At 38.0% G+C, this 21239-nt stretch overlaps 1 protein-coding gene across 5 annotated transcripts in view; it reads right to left on the bottom strand.

The window, feature by feature from the left end:
- KCNN2 (potassium calcium-activated channel subfamily N member 2) overlaps positions 1–21239 on the bottom strand; it is a 442972-nt gene that overhangs the window by 18612 nt on the left and 403121 nt on the right. For all 5 annotated transcript variants that reach the window (XM_021084636.1, XM_021084637.1, XM_021084635.1 and 2 more), the window contains 2 exons: positions 14795–14936; positions 839–949 (listed from right to left, as the gene is read on the bottom strand). In XM_021084636.1, the coding sequence (XP_020940295.1) occupies positions 839–949; positions 14795–14936 (253 nt within the window). The remainder of the gene's footprint in view (positions 1–838; positions 950–14794; positions 14937–21239) is intronic.

Here is a 21239-nt window from a genome sequence, read left to right as displayed (position 1 = left end):
GTGGCATGCTTAGAGCGGCAGCTGCCACAAAGTGTGTGCTCTCTAAACACTGTGATTACTGTCTGCTCCCATCCAGATGGCATACCATTTTCATCATTTCTTTGCCTCTACCCTGGGGTCCTAAAAGGTGATGTGATGGAGGTTTCTTATTTGGCTTTGCAAACCCAGCCTTCAGAACAGTGACTGTCTCATACCAGCTCAGTAAACTATCGGTTGAATCACCTTCCCATAAAATTTTTGTAACGCACTGACAGTACGTTCTTTCCTACTTGGTCCATATTGGTCTCTTCTTGTATACTGCAAATTTCAATGTTAAGTAGGCCTATTTTAGATTTATACACTCTGTTTTTATCCTTGAGTAAATACCAAGGTTGTCCTATTACTTCCTGATTGTCATAAATTAGGAAGACTAGTTTTTTCTCAAACTGTGATAAAAAAATTAATTTCAGGAGTTCCCATCGTGGCGCAGGGGTTAATGAATCCGACTAGGAACCATGAGGTTGAGGGTTCAATCCCTGTTCTCGCTCAGTGCGTTAAGGATCCGGCGTTGCTGTGAGCTGTGGTGTAGGTCGCAGATGTGGCTCAGATCCCACACTGCTGTGGCTCTGGCGTAGGTCTGCGGCTACAGCTCCGATTTGACTACTAGCCTGGGAACCTCCATTTGCCGTGGGAAGCGGCCCTAGAAAAGGTAAAAAGACAAAAAAAAAAATTAATTTCAAGAATTCCTTAGCTTTAAACCATGTCAGTTCAGCTTCAGAGGTCAAAGTAAAAACTACTATTGCCCAACATTGCAAGAAAATACCATAATATTCCTTTTGGAAATAGAGGGGTGACTTACTCTTTTCGTCAGCTGAGTATCCATCATGAAGTTGTGCACGTGCTTTTCTGCTTTGGTAAGTTCTAGTTTCCTTGCCACTACAGCTACCACCAGGGCTGTGCAACCAGCACCCTGAAAGCCGGGAGAGAAGAGAACCCCCAAGGGTTATTATTTTTGGTCTCAAACAAGTTAAAAATGTTTTTCACCAAGTATGTAAGCATCTGGAGATTAAAACAAAAATTGTATTAAGCATAATCAGTGTCTTCCATACGGACGACAGAAAATGCATGGCCAATAAGCATAGGCGACAAAGCTTTAGTCTGAGATTAAACAACTAAGTTAACGTATTTTAAGAACTAAAACATGATATTTGTATCAAACACATTTTAATCATAAAGAAATGGTAAAAAAAAAAACATTGAATTTTTGGACATCTTAAAGACAGAGCTAATCAGTTATATATGTATAACAGGAGCAAATGATGAATGAATTAGCATAATTGTAGAGAGAGGAATAAGAATTATTCCTAAAAAATAATGTTCCATAATCTTCTCTCAAGGTCAGACTGTCAGGTCTTTGGCACAATCACCTGTGAAATACCAGGAATAGAAAGGGGTGCAGTATTTGCACAAGTTAGAACTATTCCATGCCAGAACGGAAAGGATCAGAGAAAGATCACAGTGATTTGAACCTGGACAACAGAGATAGGTGAAGGGCTGAAGGTCAGGGGAAACCATCTTACTGTTCTAATTTACCAGCATGAAGAAAGGCATGGGCTACCTTTATTTTGAAAATGTCCACATGGTCCTTTTGTGAATTATAGGCTACTGTGCAGATCCCTTAGGAAGGGATGTTTGACCCTGTGTGGCACCCCAGAGGTTAAAGCCCTCCTGTCCCATGACCAAGGTGCATACGTTCCAAGCTGTGAGGTATGGACTCTTCTTGGTTCAAAGACCAGTGATTATGTGCAGTGTCTGAAGGCAAGGTTGGGGCACCTACAGGCAGGCCCAGGCGAGGTCCTGCTGCCATAGACACCCCAATGACTCTGGGCACAGCCAATAGGCTGGTAGGGAGAGGCCAACAAGGGCCACCTGACCTACCTCTGGGGCTCAGGGAAGTCCAGATCTCCTGACAGAATCTCACCTCTGAGAGGCCCACAGAGTTGAGAATGCCAGCTCCCTTGGTAGACAATGAGCTGCAGGACACAGGTGTAACCCACAGAAGAGAGGCACACACAGTGGGAGGTTATAATACTCGGGGTTCTTTCAGCAGACTGAAATCCTTGTAAACTAATGTTTATAGCATCCCCTTTATGTTCACTAAGATGATAGGATGCTCACTGGGTAACCGTCCAAGAGAGTCTCAAATACCCACAAGGTAAACTGGTTTTCCTTATTACTAAGATGTCTAAGAATCACTAGATATAATAGCAACTCTGCACCTTAAAAATATGGTCTACATCTTAAATATCTAATTTTGAGGGATTGGTTATTACTTAAAGCCCATCTATAACCATAATTATTAGGAATGTATTAAAATTTTATTACTATAATATTAAAGACAGTATAATATTTAAACAGCAAGTTAGAAACTTGTGGATGTTACTTGCTCCTAATTTTATTTTTTAATTTAAAAAGGATTCATATTTGGGAAGGAAGGAACTAAGCCCAAGTATGAAAAGTGTGTCTTTCTCAGTGGTTGGAATACTGGTAACTAATTTTGTTTTTTTGTGCTTTCTTGTGCAATACACATTTTCTAGCATGAACATATTACTTATACAAACATATGCTTATGCATTTAAAAAATGACAACAGCTTGTAGTTTAAGAAAACATCTAACAACTTTTACATATTTTTATTAACTTAAAAAAATTCAGCCTAGGAAAATGATTTTTTTCATAATTCATACTTACATAGTTAATTAGAAAATCATTGTTATTTGAATTAATAAATGTAATTAGCCATTCATTTACTAACCAAAGAAGGAATTTTGGGTCTCAAAGAGCTCTTGCATGGAGAAAGTAAATACACTTGCCACAATGTGATAATTACAATCATAGAGATGTGACCTTATTAATGAGCCAATAATGTTATTCATTTATTGGCTTCACCTGCAGCATAATGGAAGTTTCCAGGCCAGGGTCTGGAGCTTTGCTGCAGGTGCATCAATGCCATATCCTTTAATCTACTGCAAAGGGCCAGGGATCCAACCCACACTTCTTCAGGGATCTGAGCTTGCTGTAGTTGGGTTCTTAACCCACTGCACCATAGTGGGAACTCCAATACTGTTTAAATAAAGTATTTCCAGAGGGTTTAAATATCTTATTCTACCTAGCTCTATGGTGAAGTCAGTAACCATAGAAAAGAAGTGATGCTGATTACCTGATCAGAGAAAGAGGCCAAATGGTATATAAAACCTATCTGGTTTAACTTTCTGATTTCAGAGATGAGGCAACTAAGGCAGCGTTAAATGATATTCATTTATGTACTTGGACTAGCATAGATATATTTCCCACACCTCACCTTATCTCATAATACCATTATCTAGATGTAAGATCACATGTATTCTCATTTGTGGTCATTTCCATATCCATGAGACAATATGGCGAACTGTATTTCAAAGCAAAACAAATTCAGCTTTTCTTCTATGATAAACTGTCAAACTATGAATGTTTAAAAATTGAGCAATATGGTTAGTTACCAAAATAAGGCAAAACATTTTTTCCTATTTTATAACTGGTGCAACTTTTAAATCAGTCATTCTTCAACTTGACTGTGGACTAGAATCTTTTAAAGCTCTCTATGTGATTCCAACACAGAGTCACTGCTTTAAGTGAAAGAGGGTGTGGAAAGAAAATGGCAAACTACAAAAACTACTTTCTATTTTAAACACAAGGTTAATGTTCTTATCAGGGTCATTCCCCTTACTTACGAAGGCATTCAGGAAATGATCAACGAGGAGCATAAAAAGGCAGAGCATAGAGAGGACAGGGTTAGAAATGCCTGGGCTGTGTGATAGCTACCTCGGTGTTTTGTGCCTGTGTAGACAATGACAGCAAGTGATTTTAGAGCTGGATACCAATGAAGGAAAAGAATGGCCTTTGGAAGCCTCTGCACCTATTTTGTTGACTTTTCAAACATCTGCCACAAAGTCTAACAGTATACTGATGAGAGGATAGCTGAATCAGTGGAAGAAACCAGTGGCCACTCAGGGGAGCCATATGTACCTGCTCACTGTGTGAGAGCATTTGCTTGACAAGCAAGGATCACCTGTTGCATGTGTAGCTCCCAGGTACTCCTCAATCAGTGAGCTACAGGAAAATCAAGAGCAGCGATGACTTTTTAATAAGCACTGGATGTAGAACTCTGAGGGGTTTTCTATCCCTGGAGAGATAGCTATGAGTGGCAGTTGGCACTATGAACTGAATATTGTTCTCCCCTGGCAGCAGGCCACTGCTGAGATTCTTCTGGAAAGAAATCAAAATCCCTACAGGAGTGGAAAATCACTGGTATCAAGAGCCTTTGGAAGTCAATTTTTATTTGTGTTTCTTCTTGAGCTCTATTTTTCCTCCACTGCTGGCCCATTTCTTGCTGAATATTTTCTAGCTCACCAGAAGTCTTGTGTATTGAAGTGAGCACCTCTGCTGCAAGCCAGAGAAGCAAGTGAATTTGACAATGAATTAATTAGTGAAACTATTGCCGGTCTCCCTTATTCCATTATTCCAACTGTCCCCTTTAAATTGCACCCCAAGAGCCACTTAGAAACTTCTTGTTCAAATGCACATTCTCTACTTCATATGTAACTCTTAGACCTCCTTAGGTTCTTAATAAATCATAAGAGGTTTTGATATGTATAGAATCAGGTTTCAAAAAAGTAACTTAAAAAAAACCTTTTAGAGTTGGGCAAAAGGAAGCTGGCTCCTCTGAAAGCTTTCTAGGTTCAAGTTCTTCCAACACATCAATTATGATTATAGTACCTTAAATAATGGCATGATGTTATTGTCCACTCAGTGTCTATTTCCTGGACATTCTGCTTCATAAAGTGAATAAGAATGAAAGTACATATGCTTTTACAACATTTTCTGTAAATCTTGTCATGATCACAATAGATATGGAAACAGTTGGGAGTAACATATGTTACTCTCTGAAATTAAGATCCCTGCATGCCTTTAACAAGATGAGTCATAGTCCTTTCACCAAAGTCAGAAAAAAATTGTATCCTGGTTACTTTTTCCCCATTTCATTTATGTTATTAAGAAGAAGCTAAGCAACTAATTACCCTGCCACTTTGAGATTCTCAGACAACTAAAACATAAATTTAAAAAACCACTATGTTTTTGAAGCTGGTATATTAAAATCAAAGATTCAGGTTTTCCTTGGCTAGTTTATCATCTTTTCTTCTAACACATTAGACGTTGCGAGAGGGAGAGGGAAGAGACAGACCTTGTTCTTAGAAAAGATAAGTATTCATGCTCATGATGTCAGCTCAAAGTGAACAAATGACAATCAGAAAGCATAAGCTATAGATGAATCCCAACCCTTGCAGAGTTTTAGATGCTGCCAAATTAAATTGCTTTTCTCCACTGTTTTCTTCTCTAATATAGCTCACACATTGAAAGCCATGTTGGTTCCCCAAGATCATTTATCACATAGTGTTTGAAAAATTCAGAGAAGTGACCTAGTGTTGCTGATCCTACAAATAACTTCTAAGAATCATTTTGAAAAACCACTTTGGGACCAAGTTTTAATAACTTAATATACAAGCTTATGGAAAAAGGAAATTCATTTAATAGCACACTGGGGAAATGTGCTGATTCTTTCTTATTAAAAAAAGGCATCTGCCTACAAAATTAATACACAGAAATATCTTGCATTCCTATACACTACAACAAAAGTTTAGAAAGAGAAATTAAGGAAACAATCCTATTTACCATCACATAAAAAGAATAAAATACCCAAGAATAAACCTACCTAAGAAGGCAAAAGACCTGTACTCTGAAAACTCTTAAGACACTGAAGAAGATCAAAGATGATACAATCAGTTGGAAAGACATACTACATTCTTGGATTGGAATAATCACTTTTGTCAAAGTGACTATATTATCCAAGGCAATCTACAGATTCAGTGCAATTCCTCTTAAATTACCAATGATATATTTAACACAACTAGGACAAAAAAATGGAAAATTTGTATGGAGACACAAAAAACCTCTAGCAGCCAAAGCAATCCTGAAAAAGAAAAATGGAGCTGGAGGAATCAGGCTTTTTGATTTTATACTGCAAAGCAACAGTCATCAAAACAGTACGGTACTGACATAAAAACAGAAATATATATCAGTGGAACAGGAAAGAAAGCCCAGACATAAACCCAGGCACCTATGGTCAACCAATTACAACAAACGAAGCAAGAATAATGAGCGGTGCTGGGAAAACTGGAGAGCTACATGAAAAAATAGGAAATTCAAAATTTCTAACACCATACATAAAAATAAACTCAAGATGGATTTTTAAGACCTAAATGGAAAGCTGGATACAATAAAAACTCTTAGAGAAAATCATAAGTACAACTCTCTTTGACATAAATCAATATCTTTTTGGATCCACTTTCTAGAGTAATGAAAATAAAAACAAAAATTAAAAAATGGGACCTAATTAAACTTAAAAGCTTTTGCATAGCAAAGAAAACCATAAAAAAAAAAACAACAGAAAGACAACCCAAAGAATGGGAGAAAATCTTTGCAAAGTGATGAACAAGGGATTAATCTCCATAATATACAAACATTTCATGAAACTTTATATCAAAAAGAATAAACCAATCAAAAAATGGGCAGAATATCTAAATAGACATTTCTTCAAAGAAGATAGACAGATGGCCAAAAATCACATGAAAAGATACTCAACATGACTATTAGAGAAATGCAAATCAAAACTACAGTGAGGTATCACCTCACACCAGTCAGAATGACCATCATCAAAAAGTCTACAAACAATAATTGCTGGAGGGAAAAGGGAATCCTCCTACAATGATGGAGTTGAATGTAAACTGGTGCAGCCACTATGGAAAACAGTATGTAGGTTCCTTCAAATATTAAGTATAGAACTAATATATGATTAGCAATCCCACTCCCAGGCAGATATCCAGAGAAATCCATATTTTGAAAAGATACATGCACCCCAATGTTCACTGTACCACTATTTACAATAGCCAAGATATGGAAGCAACCTAAATGTCCACCAGCAGAGGAAATGATACAGAGATGTGGTACATATATACAGCGGAATATTACTCAACCATAAGAAGAATGAAATAATGCCATTTCCAGCAACATGGATGGATCTAGACACTATCATATTAAGTGAAGTAAGTCAGAGAGACAAATATGAGATCACTAATATGTGAGATCTAACAAAAATGATACCAAAAAACTCATTCACAAAATAGAAAGAGACTCAAAGTTTTCAAAACCAAACTTACGGTTACCAAAGAACAAAGGATATGAAAAGGGATAAATTAGGAACCTGGGATTAACATATACACACTACTATATAAAAATAGGTAAGTGACAAGGACCTACTGCAGAGCACAGGGAAATCTACTCAAGAGTTGGCAATAACCTATACGGGAAAAGAATGGACATGTGTATGTATAACTGACTCTGCTGTACACCTGAAACCAACACAACATTGTAAGTCAACTATACCCCAGTAAAATTAAAAAAAAAATTCTTGTACAGCTGAAGATTTTCATCAGGTCCTTCACATCATCTAATTTATTCCTTTATTTTTTATATAAATTAATAAACTCACTGCTCATTTGAAAAAGTTACTGGATTTTCATTACACAGAAACTCAGAGGCATGATTAGTTCATAAATGGAAAAAATGCAGAATAATATGTTCCTGGTTTGTAATCAGGAACATAATAAAAATTTTTTTCAAAAACACCAAACCAAAACAAAAGGTATCCCAAAAGATTCAACATAACAATAATGAAGTTTATAATTTTGGGGGAAACTCTAGCATACTTATCACCATAGAGGATGACTCTGCTAAAAATTGCTAATGTTCAAATTATTCCAGTGTTAATTTAATTATTCTCCTGGGTCTTCCAATGGCTCCTAAAAGGTCAAACGTCTGTGTAATAGCTGACTGATTAAGATTATCACTAATGAAAATTTCTTAACATGCAGTTACTTTGAAAAAAATCATGCTTTCTACCTAAAATGCACATATAATGATAAAATAACAAAAATTTTCATTTAAAAATATTAACTTGTTCTTCCAAAGGAAAGTAAAATAAGTACGTTGAGTACTTGAAAACGCTGCCCATTTTTCTGTCCCTGGGGTTGACTTATTCAATATTCTAGAACAATAAATAAATTTTTAGAGTACTTGCCTGACACAATTACTCTTTCATAAAAATACGTAAAACAAGCATTTCTGGCAAGTAAAATTCTATAAAACATTCAGCTTCAGTATTATATCCCAAGGAGTTTTACCACCTATCTTTAGGTCATGAAAATAACTTTTAAGAAAATTTTGAAAACAAATTCCTTCCATCAAAATGTTCTGGCTCTGAAGATCTTCAAATACACTTGGCCCTTAAACAGTGAGAAGGTTAGGGACGCTTGCCCTCCTTGGAGCTGAAAATCCGAGTTTAACTTACAGTGGGTCCTCAGTATCTGCAAATTCAACCAACCATGGATTGTGTAGTACTGCAATATTTACTACCTGAAGAAGATCTGTGTATAAATGGACCCAGTAAGTTCAAACCCTTATTGTTCAAAGGTCGGTTGTATTGTAGGGGGGTAGACAGAGGTCAGTTAAAACGTCCTGATCCTAAAGAAGAGGGGAGAAGGTATGTGTGGTTTTGTGAGTTCAGTGATAAGACCTGGGCTTAGGAACCCCAACTCCCTTTAGAGGGATTTGCTTATTCAGCTTATTCTTGTTCTTTGGTGGCTGGAAAGAAGGAAGTGGTGCATAAAACCCGTCATCAACAATGAGTCATCCCTGGGTTTAAATCTCCTTATTAGTGATGATGCCAAAGTGACTGCACACATATCAGAGACAGGAAGGGCAGCTCTGCCAAATCAAAATGATGAGAATTTAGAAAACTTAGGTGGAATGTAGAGTCAACGCGTTGACTATTAGAAGGTCACAATAACTTCCAGCCATACTTGTCTGCACCTGGAAGGAAGCAGCTGTCCTGTTTCTTAAGAAATTTTCTTGGGGAGAAGTGAAGGTCTGCTTAGGACATGGTGGGGAATTGAGCCTTATGACTTGAGGCCAATCGTCCCTCCAGCTGCTCTGCCCAAAGCAGAGACTATGGCAATAATTTAAAGATCTTCTCTTCCATGGGCCTTTATTTGATGAGATTCAATGAACACACCAGAAAGAACCAAAAAACAAAAAGGAAAGTAAAAACCTCTTCAAAACCTCATGTAAAATTGTCTAAGACATATAAAAGATCCTGGAGGGTTTCTTTAAAAAAAAACAAACAAACAAACAAAAAACACCGAGGAATGGCTTTAGTCCACTTTATCAGGACTCCTACTTCTACTGGTAGAGGAAAAATAATCCTTAATTGCAAAGAAAGAAAGTGGGGATATAATCAGACTTTTTAAATACCAATAATTCTTTTTAATGTAAGCACTGGCTAATTTTTGGCTCTGGTTTGGAACGCCCCCGATTGAGCTAACAGTATTGTGTTACTCCCCTTTAGGAGGCAAACTGTTAAACTCTGACAGCTGACTGAGTCGCCATATGACCCTAAGTCAAGACTCCTTGACACCTAGTAAATTTGATGCTGACAGAATTACTATGAAATGTTCTCATCCCAAGGTGGTGTGGATTAATTTTAAATGATTAATTTATCTTGCTCCCTGAATAAAATGTTTAAAATTAACTGTTGTGATTGTTAAATTGTTATAAAGTGGAAAACCTTTATGCACGTGTTGCTTTTGCTTTTACAGAATTATTGATGGGAAGGAAGAAACCTAAATACTCAAATCTGAAGTGACCTCATTTTTTTGAGGAAAGCATGGTGGATATTGTCAAAATCTACGTATTAACAGGTCACTATCAGTAGAGAACCAATTCTCAGATAATAACCAGTGTCCCTAGGAATGGGCAGATACTGTTCCCTATTTTAAAATAATTATGCCACAAAATGCAGTCATCCATACTCTAAATAGTTTAAGGGCCAAAGAGTTGCCATAATTTTGTAGAAATAGAAATGATGACAAGTGTGACAAATGAATGACTTTCATTTTAATATAAGACAAGAGATAATCTCACCAACGAGACTGTATTCTCTGCTTTACCTACAGATATAAAATGCTCGGTAGGGTAACTTTGTAACTGTTAAGTTAGTTAACTTCTCTGTCATAAAGGTGCAGATACTTAGAAACTAGCTGGTACTGACAAAAAGCTAAGACGTCACAACCTAATAATGTTATTCTCCTGCCACCTTCAACAAAAAGAACAAAACCATTTAGGCTTCATCGAAGTGGTTATCACAACATCCACAAGAAAACCTCAGGCCCTTAGCACATCCTCAAAAAGGGGAGGATAGAATAATAAGGAAAAAGTTAAGTAATTACAAACTTTATGGTTTCCTCTTGAAGGGTACTGAGTGACTCTGTCTATTAGGCTATCCTATGACCTTATATTTCTAAATCAGTATCTTGGGAAGAGGAAGAGAGCTTTGTCTCTTAAGCTCTAATATTAATTAAGTCTTGGTAATAGGGAAATTTCTACTAAATTTGTTTGCTCTACTACAATGGAATTTTTGTTCAGGCATTGTAGTATATAAAATCCACTTATTTTAGTATTTTCATAATCATCTATGTATAGCATTGTTAACAAAACCAAAAACTTATTTTTTAAAAGCTTTGCATGATTGTCTTGGATTTACAATTTACATTTCAGGCGAAGAGAAGTTATTTTTTGATAAGACCATTTGTTTCTCTCTTAGAAATATTCTGGAAAACTCTCTCTGCTCATGATTTAACAATATATCTCTGCCCAGAGCATGGCAGATTAATGTCCTTGGCTCCCAGAAATATAACTCATGACATAATTTAAGCTATTTAAAAATTTTAAATTAGTTTCATTTTGAATTTTTACCAATGAAATGTGAACATCTAAGATGATTCCATGAAATAATTCATGAGTTTCATTAGCTTTATGAAGAAAACATGTAGTGCTAACTTCTTCATGTCTAGACTTTGGAAGTGGGAAAGCTTTCTGGGTATTAGCATTCAGATCAACTGTATTTTACTTCAAAGCAAAAAAAAACCCACATAAAGGTATAAAATCTATCAAAATTTCATAAACACAAGAACAAGAAAATTCAAATATAAAAGCACAAAGAATCATAGTACTTCAGAGATAATTTACAAAATATTTCAGATATGCAAGAATGACCCTAGCTCTCCCAGGAGTGCTATGCATTGTATTTCTTTTTGCACTTTATTAAAGGGCAGAGAAACACAGAGATGACTCATGAGAAATGTGACAAGGTGCATTTCTCCTAAATATGTATTGTACAAGTCCAAGGGAGAATAGGCCAAAATAAAAAAAAAATTAAAAACAAGTCATAACACTTAGAAAATCTAAGCGTGACAAATTGACTTCCTGTTGTGGCTCAGCAGAAATGAATCTGACTAGTATCCATGAGGACATAGGTTTGATCCCTGGCCTTGACAGTGGGTTAAGGATCCAGCATTACTGTGAGCTATGGTATAGGTCGCAGGCATGGCTTGGATCCTTTGTGGCTGTGGCTGTGGCCGGCAGCTACAGCTCTGATGTCATGGCCCCTAGTCTGGGAACATCCATATGCTGTGAATGTGGCCCTAAAAAAACAAAAAAAAAAAAAAAAAAAAGGAAAAAAAATAAACATGACAAACTGGTATTTAAACTTCCTAAGATCAAAAGCAAAAAAAAAAAAAGTCTGTCTGACAAAATAGAAACAGTACATCTAAAGGAAAATAACCTTTTAAAAGGTTTAAAAAAACCCAGCTTCTTTTAGGAAACTGTATTTGTCAGCCACTCTCTGTACTAGTTTCTATGTAACCTCAGTACATAGGCTTTTGATGCCCAGGAAATGTACACGGGGCTATGATCAATTCCCAGGGGCTCAACCCCGAAGACTGCTCTGTGGCCTGTCTCCATGGGGAACTGTTTGGCTGGGGGATAGAGACAGTAAAACTAGACAAAGTATTTCAACCAGGCAAGTCAGAGATCACTGACTCCTTCTATATGCAAGTGAACAATTGTTGATCGGGTCCAATAAAGAATGTCTGTTCCTTAAGAGGGAGGTGAAATGGAGCTTCTCAGCCAAAGGACAGAGGGACCTCTTTCACCATGAGCTTAGCGGGCAGAAGCGAAGTCACTGTAAATTTCGACCCATATAACATGTTTTGTGTCCCTATAGATGAAAAGTGACTTGTAACATATTGTTTTTCTATTTCTTTTTAAGTTTATTTTTTTATTTTATGACTTATTTTTTCCATTATAGCTGATTTACCATGTTCTGTCACTTGCTACAGCAAAGTGACCCAGTCATATACATATATATAAAATCATATATATACAGTCATATATACATATACATATATATACACACACACATATATATGTATATATATTCCTTTTCTCACATTATTCTCCAGCATGTTCCATCACAAGGAACTAGATATAGTTCCCTGTGCTATACAGCAGGATCTCATTGCTTATCCACTCCAAATGCAGTAGTTTATATCGTAACATATTTAAAAAAAAAAAAAAACAAAGGAGGATCACCAGTGAAACCTAAGCAAGGAAGTAGTTCAAGGAACTAAATAAAAGATGTTTGCTGTGAGATGAGACTTTGAAGGCGCTTTCTTGAGGCAGTAGGGACAGAGAATAAAAGTCAAGGGAAGATAAAAGTACCACAAGATCCAGGCAAGGGTAGCTTTAACCTTGGCTCTGATCCATGACAAATGAAGCAGTGTGCACAAACCCTGAGTCATACCTGATTCAAGAATAAAAGGGGGGGCATCTTGCCAAAAAGCAGCACCAAAGAGGTTGTTTCTAAAAAGCATGAAGGCAAATTACCAGTTCTCTTTTTATAAATAGCATCATTCATGTCCCTTGCGGGCTTGTTATGGGCCCTCCAAAAATACACCCATGCAAATTTTATCTCCCAAAGCATTCTGCTATATAATAAAATGCTATCTTTTGAGGAAAAAGTGATCCAATATTAAATGTAAAGGATCATACCAATTGCAATGAAAAAAAAATCACTAAAATTCAGAAAACTCTGTTTTTCTTTTACAAACCAGCAAGGTTAAATTATGACCCCCTTGACTGATTATATTTTCCACAAATGGTCATCTTGTTACTAGTGGTACCCTTAAAATTGGCCTCCAGATTTTATTTTCACATCTATCTAGCTCCCTTATCCCAGATCAGTGCTACTAAGTGGGAGAAGAATGTTCCCTCTCTATGTATGTCATGGGCACTCAGTCCTTCCAGCTGGTTCTGACTCTTGGAACAATCTTCCGAGGCAGCTGCTACAAGGGTACACGCTGCCCTGGCCACCATCCCAAGGGCCTCCCATGGAAAGCCTGTCTTTCTCCTGCCAACGTGGGGGCAGACACAGCAGAGGCACTGGGAAGTGATGCCTAACATCAGGCATTCTGGGAATTTCCTGCCTAAGGAGCTTCCAGTACTAGTTCACATCCTTCCAAGGTCAGAAACCAAACCAGCATCGGGGTACTGCTCTTTGCTATAACCCAGCTATAAAAAGCAGATAAGGAATGAAGAGAACCTAGGTCATTAAAACTGGTGCATCTGGAGGAAACTACCTCTGGCTTACAGATTTTAAAGTTCACACCATATGATAATACATTGATTTTAGACAACTTGCTAGCCTTCCATTTCATACAGTTAAGACACAGGGTACACACCAGTCCCAGCCACAAGGTAGTGAGTAAGGGGTGGGGGCTGTGTCCGAGCCTGCTAGGGGTCCCAGAAGAGGGGCACACCATCACAGGAAGCAAACCACACTCAAGAGCTCCATGGGGTCCTCCCAGCCTCACACCACTTTCCCACTTGACTCTGTCACTCCTGGCCCAGTGGCCTTGCACCCACATTCCAGGTCCCTATTTTTCTCACTCTCTTCAAATAAATCATTTCCTCTCCATAGGATGCCCTTCTTTCCTCCCACTTTGCTTGGTTACCTGGCCTTTCCACCTCAGTTTAAAAGTCAACTTTCTAGGATTTATTTCTAGGAATAGATCCCATCCCTCCCCCTCAGCTCCCAAATATGATCAGAAGGCCTTACTTCCTCATATATGTGTCACAAATGTAATTAACAATCACTTGTTAATTGTTTTAAAATGTAGGTACTCCCTTGTAAGCTCCATGAAGGCAGAACAAGAGAAAAATCTTTTTTTTTTTTTTTTCCTTTTACTATATTTCCAGTTGCTAGGTCAGTGCCATAACTGGCACTCAACAGATGTTTGCAAAAATGGTAAATATTATCTAATTATATAATTGAAAAAAATGTAATTCTTCAACTGTTCAACACATTTCAAGATAGTTGTTATGGTCCACAGTGTACGGAGGAGGAAAAGGTATTTTGGAGAAGAGAATTTCACTCAAGTTTACCAGGCTAGCAGGAAATGGCAAAACCCAGACCTAAATAAAGAATATCCTGACTTTGAAGCCAAAGCTGTTAAGATCAGATGTGCTCATTAAATTAGCGCATGGCACACAAAGAACAATCCAGCAGCACTAGTCCTCAATAGAGCATCATGATGACAAGAATTAGGATGGTTGATGTTCTCTCCCAACAGAGAAGTAAATTATTTATGCTGCCCTCCTGCTATTGGGAAATCCAGTAGCTTACAATGACTTATGTGTATGGATAGAATGGTGTAAGTACCTTCCTGAGTGTTCATAAAAGAGATGGAAAGCAAAAAGACACTTACCATAATTCCAGTGAGCAAACAGACTCCTTTCCCACAGTATGTGTTGGGTACCATGTCACCATAACCAATGGAGAGAAAAGTTATGGATATCAACCACATTGCTCCAAGGAAGTTGCTTGTAACATCCTGTTGATCATGGTACCTGAAAAATAGCAAACAAAGCCAGACCTTTATAATTAGAGCAAGGCTCCCAAGAGCAGCTTGATTGAATTTAGTAAATTTACTGTAAAGGGCGCTATTTAGAGGTTTGCAAAGCTCACCCTTATAAATGAAACTGAGGTCCTGCCTAAGCAATCTGAAAGACATCAGAATTTCTTCAACTTTAAAAATAATCAAAAAGAAACTGTAAAATATGAAAATTGTGTTTCTCGCCAGTGTAAGGGGATTAACGCACATTTACCTTTGAATTCTGCTCTGGCTTTGCTCACGTCACATCCTTCCTTGATGCTCACTGATGTGCCCAACTTGTGGGATAATATGCAGTGACCTGATCTCCCTCCTCACCTTTGAACCAGAAGGAGCTGTAGTGTTCCCTCTGCTACCTTTATTTCCTTAATGGACCAACTCATAGTCATTCTTCAAAATCAATTCAGCTGGAAGCCTCTTTTCTCTATTTTTCTCCCAGCCCCTCTCTGGGGCTCCCTCATTACCCTGTGAGTCCTCTATCACAGGACTGTATTGTCACTGTCTACCTGGATGTCCTTCTAGCTGTCCTGCTAGAAGATGGAAAATGTATCTTTGATTGCACAGTCCATTCCAGAACTGGAGCTTAATAAAAGTTATAGCCTCATCAATTACACACCAAGAGTTTATAGTCAAAAAGAGGGAGGGGTTGTAATTTATACTGATTTCTCTATAAACTATCAAGTTTTTCTAATGAGAAGGAGGATTCAAAATCAGAAACAGTATCCTATAATGTTTTGCTTGAATTATCAGTATTAAACTGTAACCTTGACCCATCATGAGGTACTGCTATTTACCATGCAGGCCATACGAGTTGTCAACCTAGAGGGACTTGCCCTGGATGCATGCTCTGTGTAGCCATGGGGCAGAGTGGCTCTCCTTGGGTCTCCCTTGCAGTCATATCAAACGCTCTCTGTCCATCAGAGGCATGCTTTGCTTTTTACCCAACTTCTGTTAAGGAACACCCTTTCTTCCCAGTTTTCAGATACCACTGAGGCTGCCTTTCCTTTCCTTATTGTTTGCTCTCCAAAGCATGCTGATAATTCCCTAGCTTGCATTCACACAGCCCTGCCTTTCAACTCAACTACTTAACTATGTAGCCAAAGCTTTGAGGCAAAGAGGCTGCTCTGTGACCCAAGCCCCAGCACTGATCCTATATACACAACCTTCACTGGGCCATTACATTCTCTGAGCATTTTTTTCCTCTTCTTCATTTCATGTCAAGGCTTCTGCATCTAGAGCCCAAAGTGCACAAACTTCATAGAGTATAAGCTTTCCTCTGCAATAATGTAGAGACTGTGGATCTTACCTCTGTCTTTGGATACAGGAAGACTTATGCTCATCACTTTTCTACCTTTGTTTTCTTCCAAAGAAGAGAAAAGTGAAGAAATGCTATTTCTTGCTACCTGTGTCTAGGGAAAGGTAAATCCCTGGCTGGAGTGAGTGGAACCTCAGAGTAAGGAGGTGTGATATTACCGTATCTTGTGAAAGAAAAGGGAAAGGCATGCACGTAGGCAGCCAGCCCTTATTGAGGGGAATCCCTGTAAGGCTCTGGTGGTGGAAAGGTTGCAACCTACCCCATCCTGCCCCGGGAACTGCCACCATGACTTAGATACAGAGGCTCCTCTTTCTAGGACAGTTGGGTGGAGAGGCTGTGAGTGCCAAAAGGGAGGCCAAGATGTATTCCTCGTGTTACTCAGCCATAAAAAGAAGGAAATAATGCCATTTGCAGCCACATGGATGGATATTGAGATTCTCATACTAAGTGAGTAAATCAGAAAGAGAAAGACAAACACCATATATCACTTATATGTGGACTCAAAAAAATGACACAAATGAACTTATTTACAAAACAGAAACAGACTCAGACAAAAAACAAACTTATGGTTACCAAAGGATGGGGTGGGGGAGGCACAAATTAGGAGTTCGGGATTAACAGATACACATTACTATATAAAAATAGATAAACGATAAGGACCTATTTCATAACACAGGGAACTAGTCTGAAGAAGAATATATATATGTAGGCATAACTGAATCACTTTGCTGTACATCTTAATTTAGCACAGCATCGTAAATCAACTATACTTCAATTAAAAATCAAGCTTTTCAGGAAGACGGATGAGTGCATTTTCCCTGAGGAACTCTGTTAAATAATGTGTACCTAGGAGGAGGGGGATACAATCCACACTGCGGCTCAACTACAACAAGAGCTACGAGGGTCTATGGACTGCCTGGGGAGCCTGGAATGCTGGGGTGGTGAGGCTTCCATGGGAGGATGTAGTTTTTACTTTGAATATAAGCTTCAAATGATAACCCACTCATGATATCACGGCTCTCTATGAATAGCCCTTGTCAAGCCGTCTCTTGAAACAAGGGAATACGTTACCCTCATGTGGGTGTGGGCTACACAAGAGAAGGGAGGCAAAAGCTTCCGGTCCTAGTCAATTTTTAATTGTGAGACAAAGTTTCTTCTTAATAAAGCATGATTTACACAAAGATCTTGTACACAGACGAGCTCTGATTCCCTGATGCATGTGAAACATTTGTTGAGCACTCACACTGTGTCCGCGCTTGACTTGCATTTTCTCATTTTACATTCATGTTTTAAGACATGGACAACCTTTTTAGCTGAAACAGCTATACTCTCCACCCCCTCTACAGCAACCAAATGTCCTCAATTACTAGCCACTTAGAAAATGTGACCGTGTCCAAGGGACATCCTCAAATTATTGCCACATTGTGAGTGACCAGAACACATTTGCTAGGCACGTGCCACTCCTTTGGCAGGGCAACTGCCAAAAGGAATCTGAGATTTCATATCATCAGCAAAGTCTTTAAGGGGCACCGTCACTGCTGGTGTCCACAGGACAACCTCTGCAGCTTTGGTAAAGGTGAAAGTCTTTATAATGTGTTCTTCCTAAAGTGTTCTTGATCTGTTTTTTAAAGTTTGGAGCAGTAAATAAATGACTTTGAAAGTTACAATGAAAAGCATCCACTGGGCCATGTAAGCAAGCTGACTCCCCTTCAGTTGTTTACCTTTAATGCATATACAAGTGTTAAATACACAAATGTCTCCCATCCTCATCCATCTCTGCCAGACGCTTCAAGTATTATCCCATTACATCTCTGAGTCAATGTCTGTTATATTCCGTGAACGTTATATTGGATCAGACACTGAACTTCTGTATTTAAGGGCCTAATTAGAAATATCTTGGAGGAGTTCCCATTGTGCTCAGAGGGTTGAGAACCTAACTAGAATCCATGAGGATGCGGGTTCAATCCCTGGCCTCACTCAGTGGGTTAAGGATCTGGCGTTGCCGCGAGCTGAGATGCGACTAAGATCTGGCATTGCCATGGCTGGGGTATAGGCCAGCAGCTACAGCTCCGATTCAACCCCTAGCCTAAGAACTTCCATATGTTGCAGGTATGGCTCTAAAAAGCAAAAAATAAAAGAGAAAAAGGGAAAAAAAAATCTTGGGAGTTCCCTGGTGGCACAATTGGTTAAGGATCTGGTATTGTCATTGAAGTGGCTCAGATTGCTGTTGTGGACCAGATTCGATCCTTGGCCCAGAAATTTCCATGTGCTGCAAGCACAGCCAAGAAAAAGTTAAATATCTTTCCAGGAGTTGGTAATAGGGCTTGGGATTCAATGGTACATTATCTTGTTTGCTTATTAAATAATAAATCTGCCTGAAAAATAGCTCAGAATGGAAAAATAACATTTCATACTAATGTTTATGTTATGTTCAGGCATATTTAGTTGCAAATAGTCAAGAAGAGGAAGGTAATTAGGGACCACATTAGAGAGATAATATTAGGATAAATAAGATTTCTTTCTTGGCACTAGAGACATATATTAGACATAGCAAAGGACAATATTATCGCTCAGAATACTGCCAGGTTTTGGTTTTATACCAGATTCACACCATTATGAATGATTAATATACACAATTTAAATGGTTAAAAAATTTCAAAGCACTTCTCTCTCTTTTTTTTAATGGCCATACCTGTGGCATATGGAAGTTCCCAGGCCAGGAACTGAATTGGAACTGCAGACGGGCCTATGCCATAGCCACAGCAACACTGAATCCATTGAGTGAGGCTAGGGACAATGTTGGGTCCGTAACCACTTAGGCACAATAGGAAGTCCTCAAAACACTTATAAAAAAAGCTCATTTCACAAATATACTCAAACAGTTCGAACCTTCTTCTCTCCACAGAAAAATAGTCTTGGGAAGACATGAAGAAATGACTCATATGGCAAATTTCAAATTCTAGCCAATATGAATGCTTATTTGATTAAAAATATATTCAGTAAGATTAAAACTAGTGCAAGGAATGCCTGATGATCTTAAGGTTTTAAAATATAGACTTTAGGGTTTGGAGAGAGGACTTCTTTTACATCACTGTGAGCTCGGAGACTTAAAGATTTAGAGATCAGCTTCCAAAGTTTTAAAAGAAGTAAAATGTTCCTTTTGTTTGTTTGTTTCTATTTATTTCTTCATTCCTGACTGTGGGTCTATCACTATTTCTTAAATCACAAATATGACAGCTTTTCACAGTATTTGTTGAAACTCACCAGGGTGGTCTCTCCAAGGGGATTACTAATTCTTCCCTCTCAATGAGGCAGCTTCTGCCCATCATTCCTGCCTCTCCCTCAACACCTTTCCATAAGCAACAGAAACTCTGGCCATAGTAATGGCTGGCAGTTAGGATGTCCTCTTTCCCCGCTCTTTCTCTATGAGTCCATTTGCTGCTGCCTAAAACCACCCTACTCTACCTTCCTAGGTCTGATATGTACTTTGAGAATCTTCTCATAGCCCTACTTTTCCAGACTCCACATAGCTATTTTTTTTTTTTTTTTTTTTTTTTACCACGGTACTCCAGGCTGGACCACAGGTGCTTTCTCTGTATCCTAGAAGCCTCTTGTAGATCTCCCTCATGCCATCAGTCAATGTCAACATAGGTCATAAGACATATAATGTGTACTTTGCTCATCAAACATGCCCCTAGAATCTAAATTATAAAGAATCTGTGGAAAAAGATTATGACTTACTCATTGTTTTATCTTTGCTTAGAAGAATATAGCAGGGAATTGGTGATTATTTAATTAATATGACAATAAAAACATTTTTTCTCAAACTGACTTGCCCTTGGTCACATGCTAGGCCTTCCCCATTGAATATACAGAGATACGAAAAGGAACTGAAATGAGGCTTCCCCATCAATCAACATGAATCAGACTTGTCATATTATGTTCCATGATCTGTATGCAACTTATAAGTTATTTTTATACGTGTGGAAATAATTCAACAATGGACTTTACAGCTGAGAAACTATGTTCATTAATCCTCTTCTGTTAAACATAGTATTAACACTATGAATGGCAAAAACGGTTCATTTCCAGCTCTGACCTCAAATGTTAGCCTTAGTTTTAAAGTGAAAAGTATTATTAAGACTTAAATGCATGTGATCAATCTACCATCAATTCTCTCTTCTATATCTACCTTTCTCTCCTGAAATACCACTAAAATGACGTTAAGAAAGAGAGAAATCAGAGAATGAAAAATAACATATTCTATACAAACAAAAGTACATGGAGAATTCTTTTTCCAGCCAAGATGGAACAAGAAAGGACTGGATTTATGCTTCTTCCTGAAACAACTACCAAACTGGACAGAATATTTGAAACAATAATTAACCAGACATAGATCACTCAGTAACAAAGAGCAGTGATTCCTAAGAGATGATAAACAACTAAAGTCATACAACTGACCCAGCTTAATGCTTTAAAAGAGTCTCCAGAACATAGCCCAGGGAAGGAAACCAGGAAGAGATCAGCGACCTCCCACGTTGAGGACAGAGCTGGGAACCCAGGGAGGTTCACAGGGGCAAAAATCAGAGAGGAAGGAACTTCACAAAGAGAGCTCTAGAGGTCTACAGAGAAGTCTCCTTGATTATTCAGTACATGTATGCAAAACTTCAAGGTTGGAGAAGTAAACATATTATGTGTAATGTGGTACAGTATCACCTGTACTAAGTGGTACAGTGTCAGGTGAAGATTGTGACAGTATAGTTATAGTACACCTAAGTATACCTAGCGTAAATATACTATAGTATACCTATAGTACAGTATTCCTAGGTACACTATAAGCTCCAAAGCAACCACTATAATAATACATCAAAGAGTAATAACTGATAACCCAGTGAAGGATATAAGATGGAATAATAAGACATAATAAAAACTAAATAATCCAAG

The sequence above is a fragment of the Sus scrofa genome, chromosome 2 (assembly GCF_000003025.6).
Source record: "Sus scrofa isolate TJ Tabasco breed Duroc chromosome 2, Sscrofa11.1, whole genome shotgun sequence".
Classification (NCBI taxonomy): Eukaryota; Metazoa; Chordata; class Mammalia; order Artiodactyla; family Suidae; genus Sus; species Sus scrofa.
Note: the sequence above shows the minus strand (reverse complement) of the source record. Positions and strands in the feature narration are given on the sequence as shown.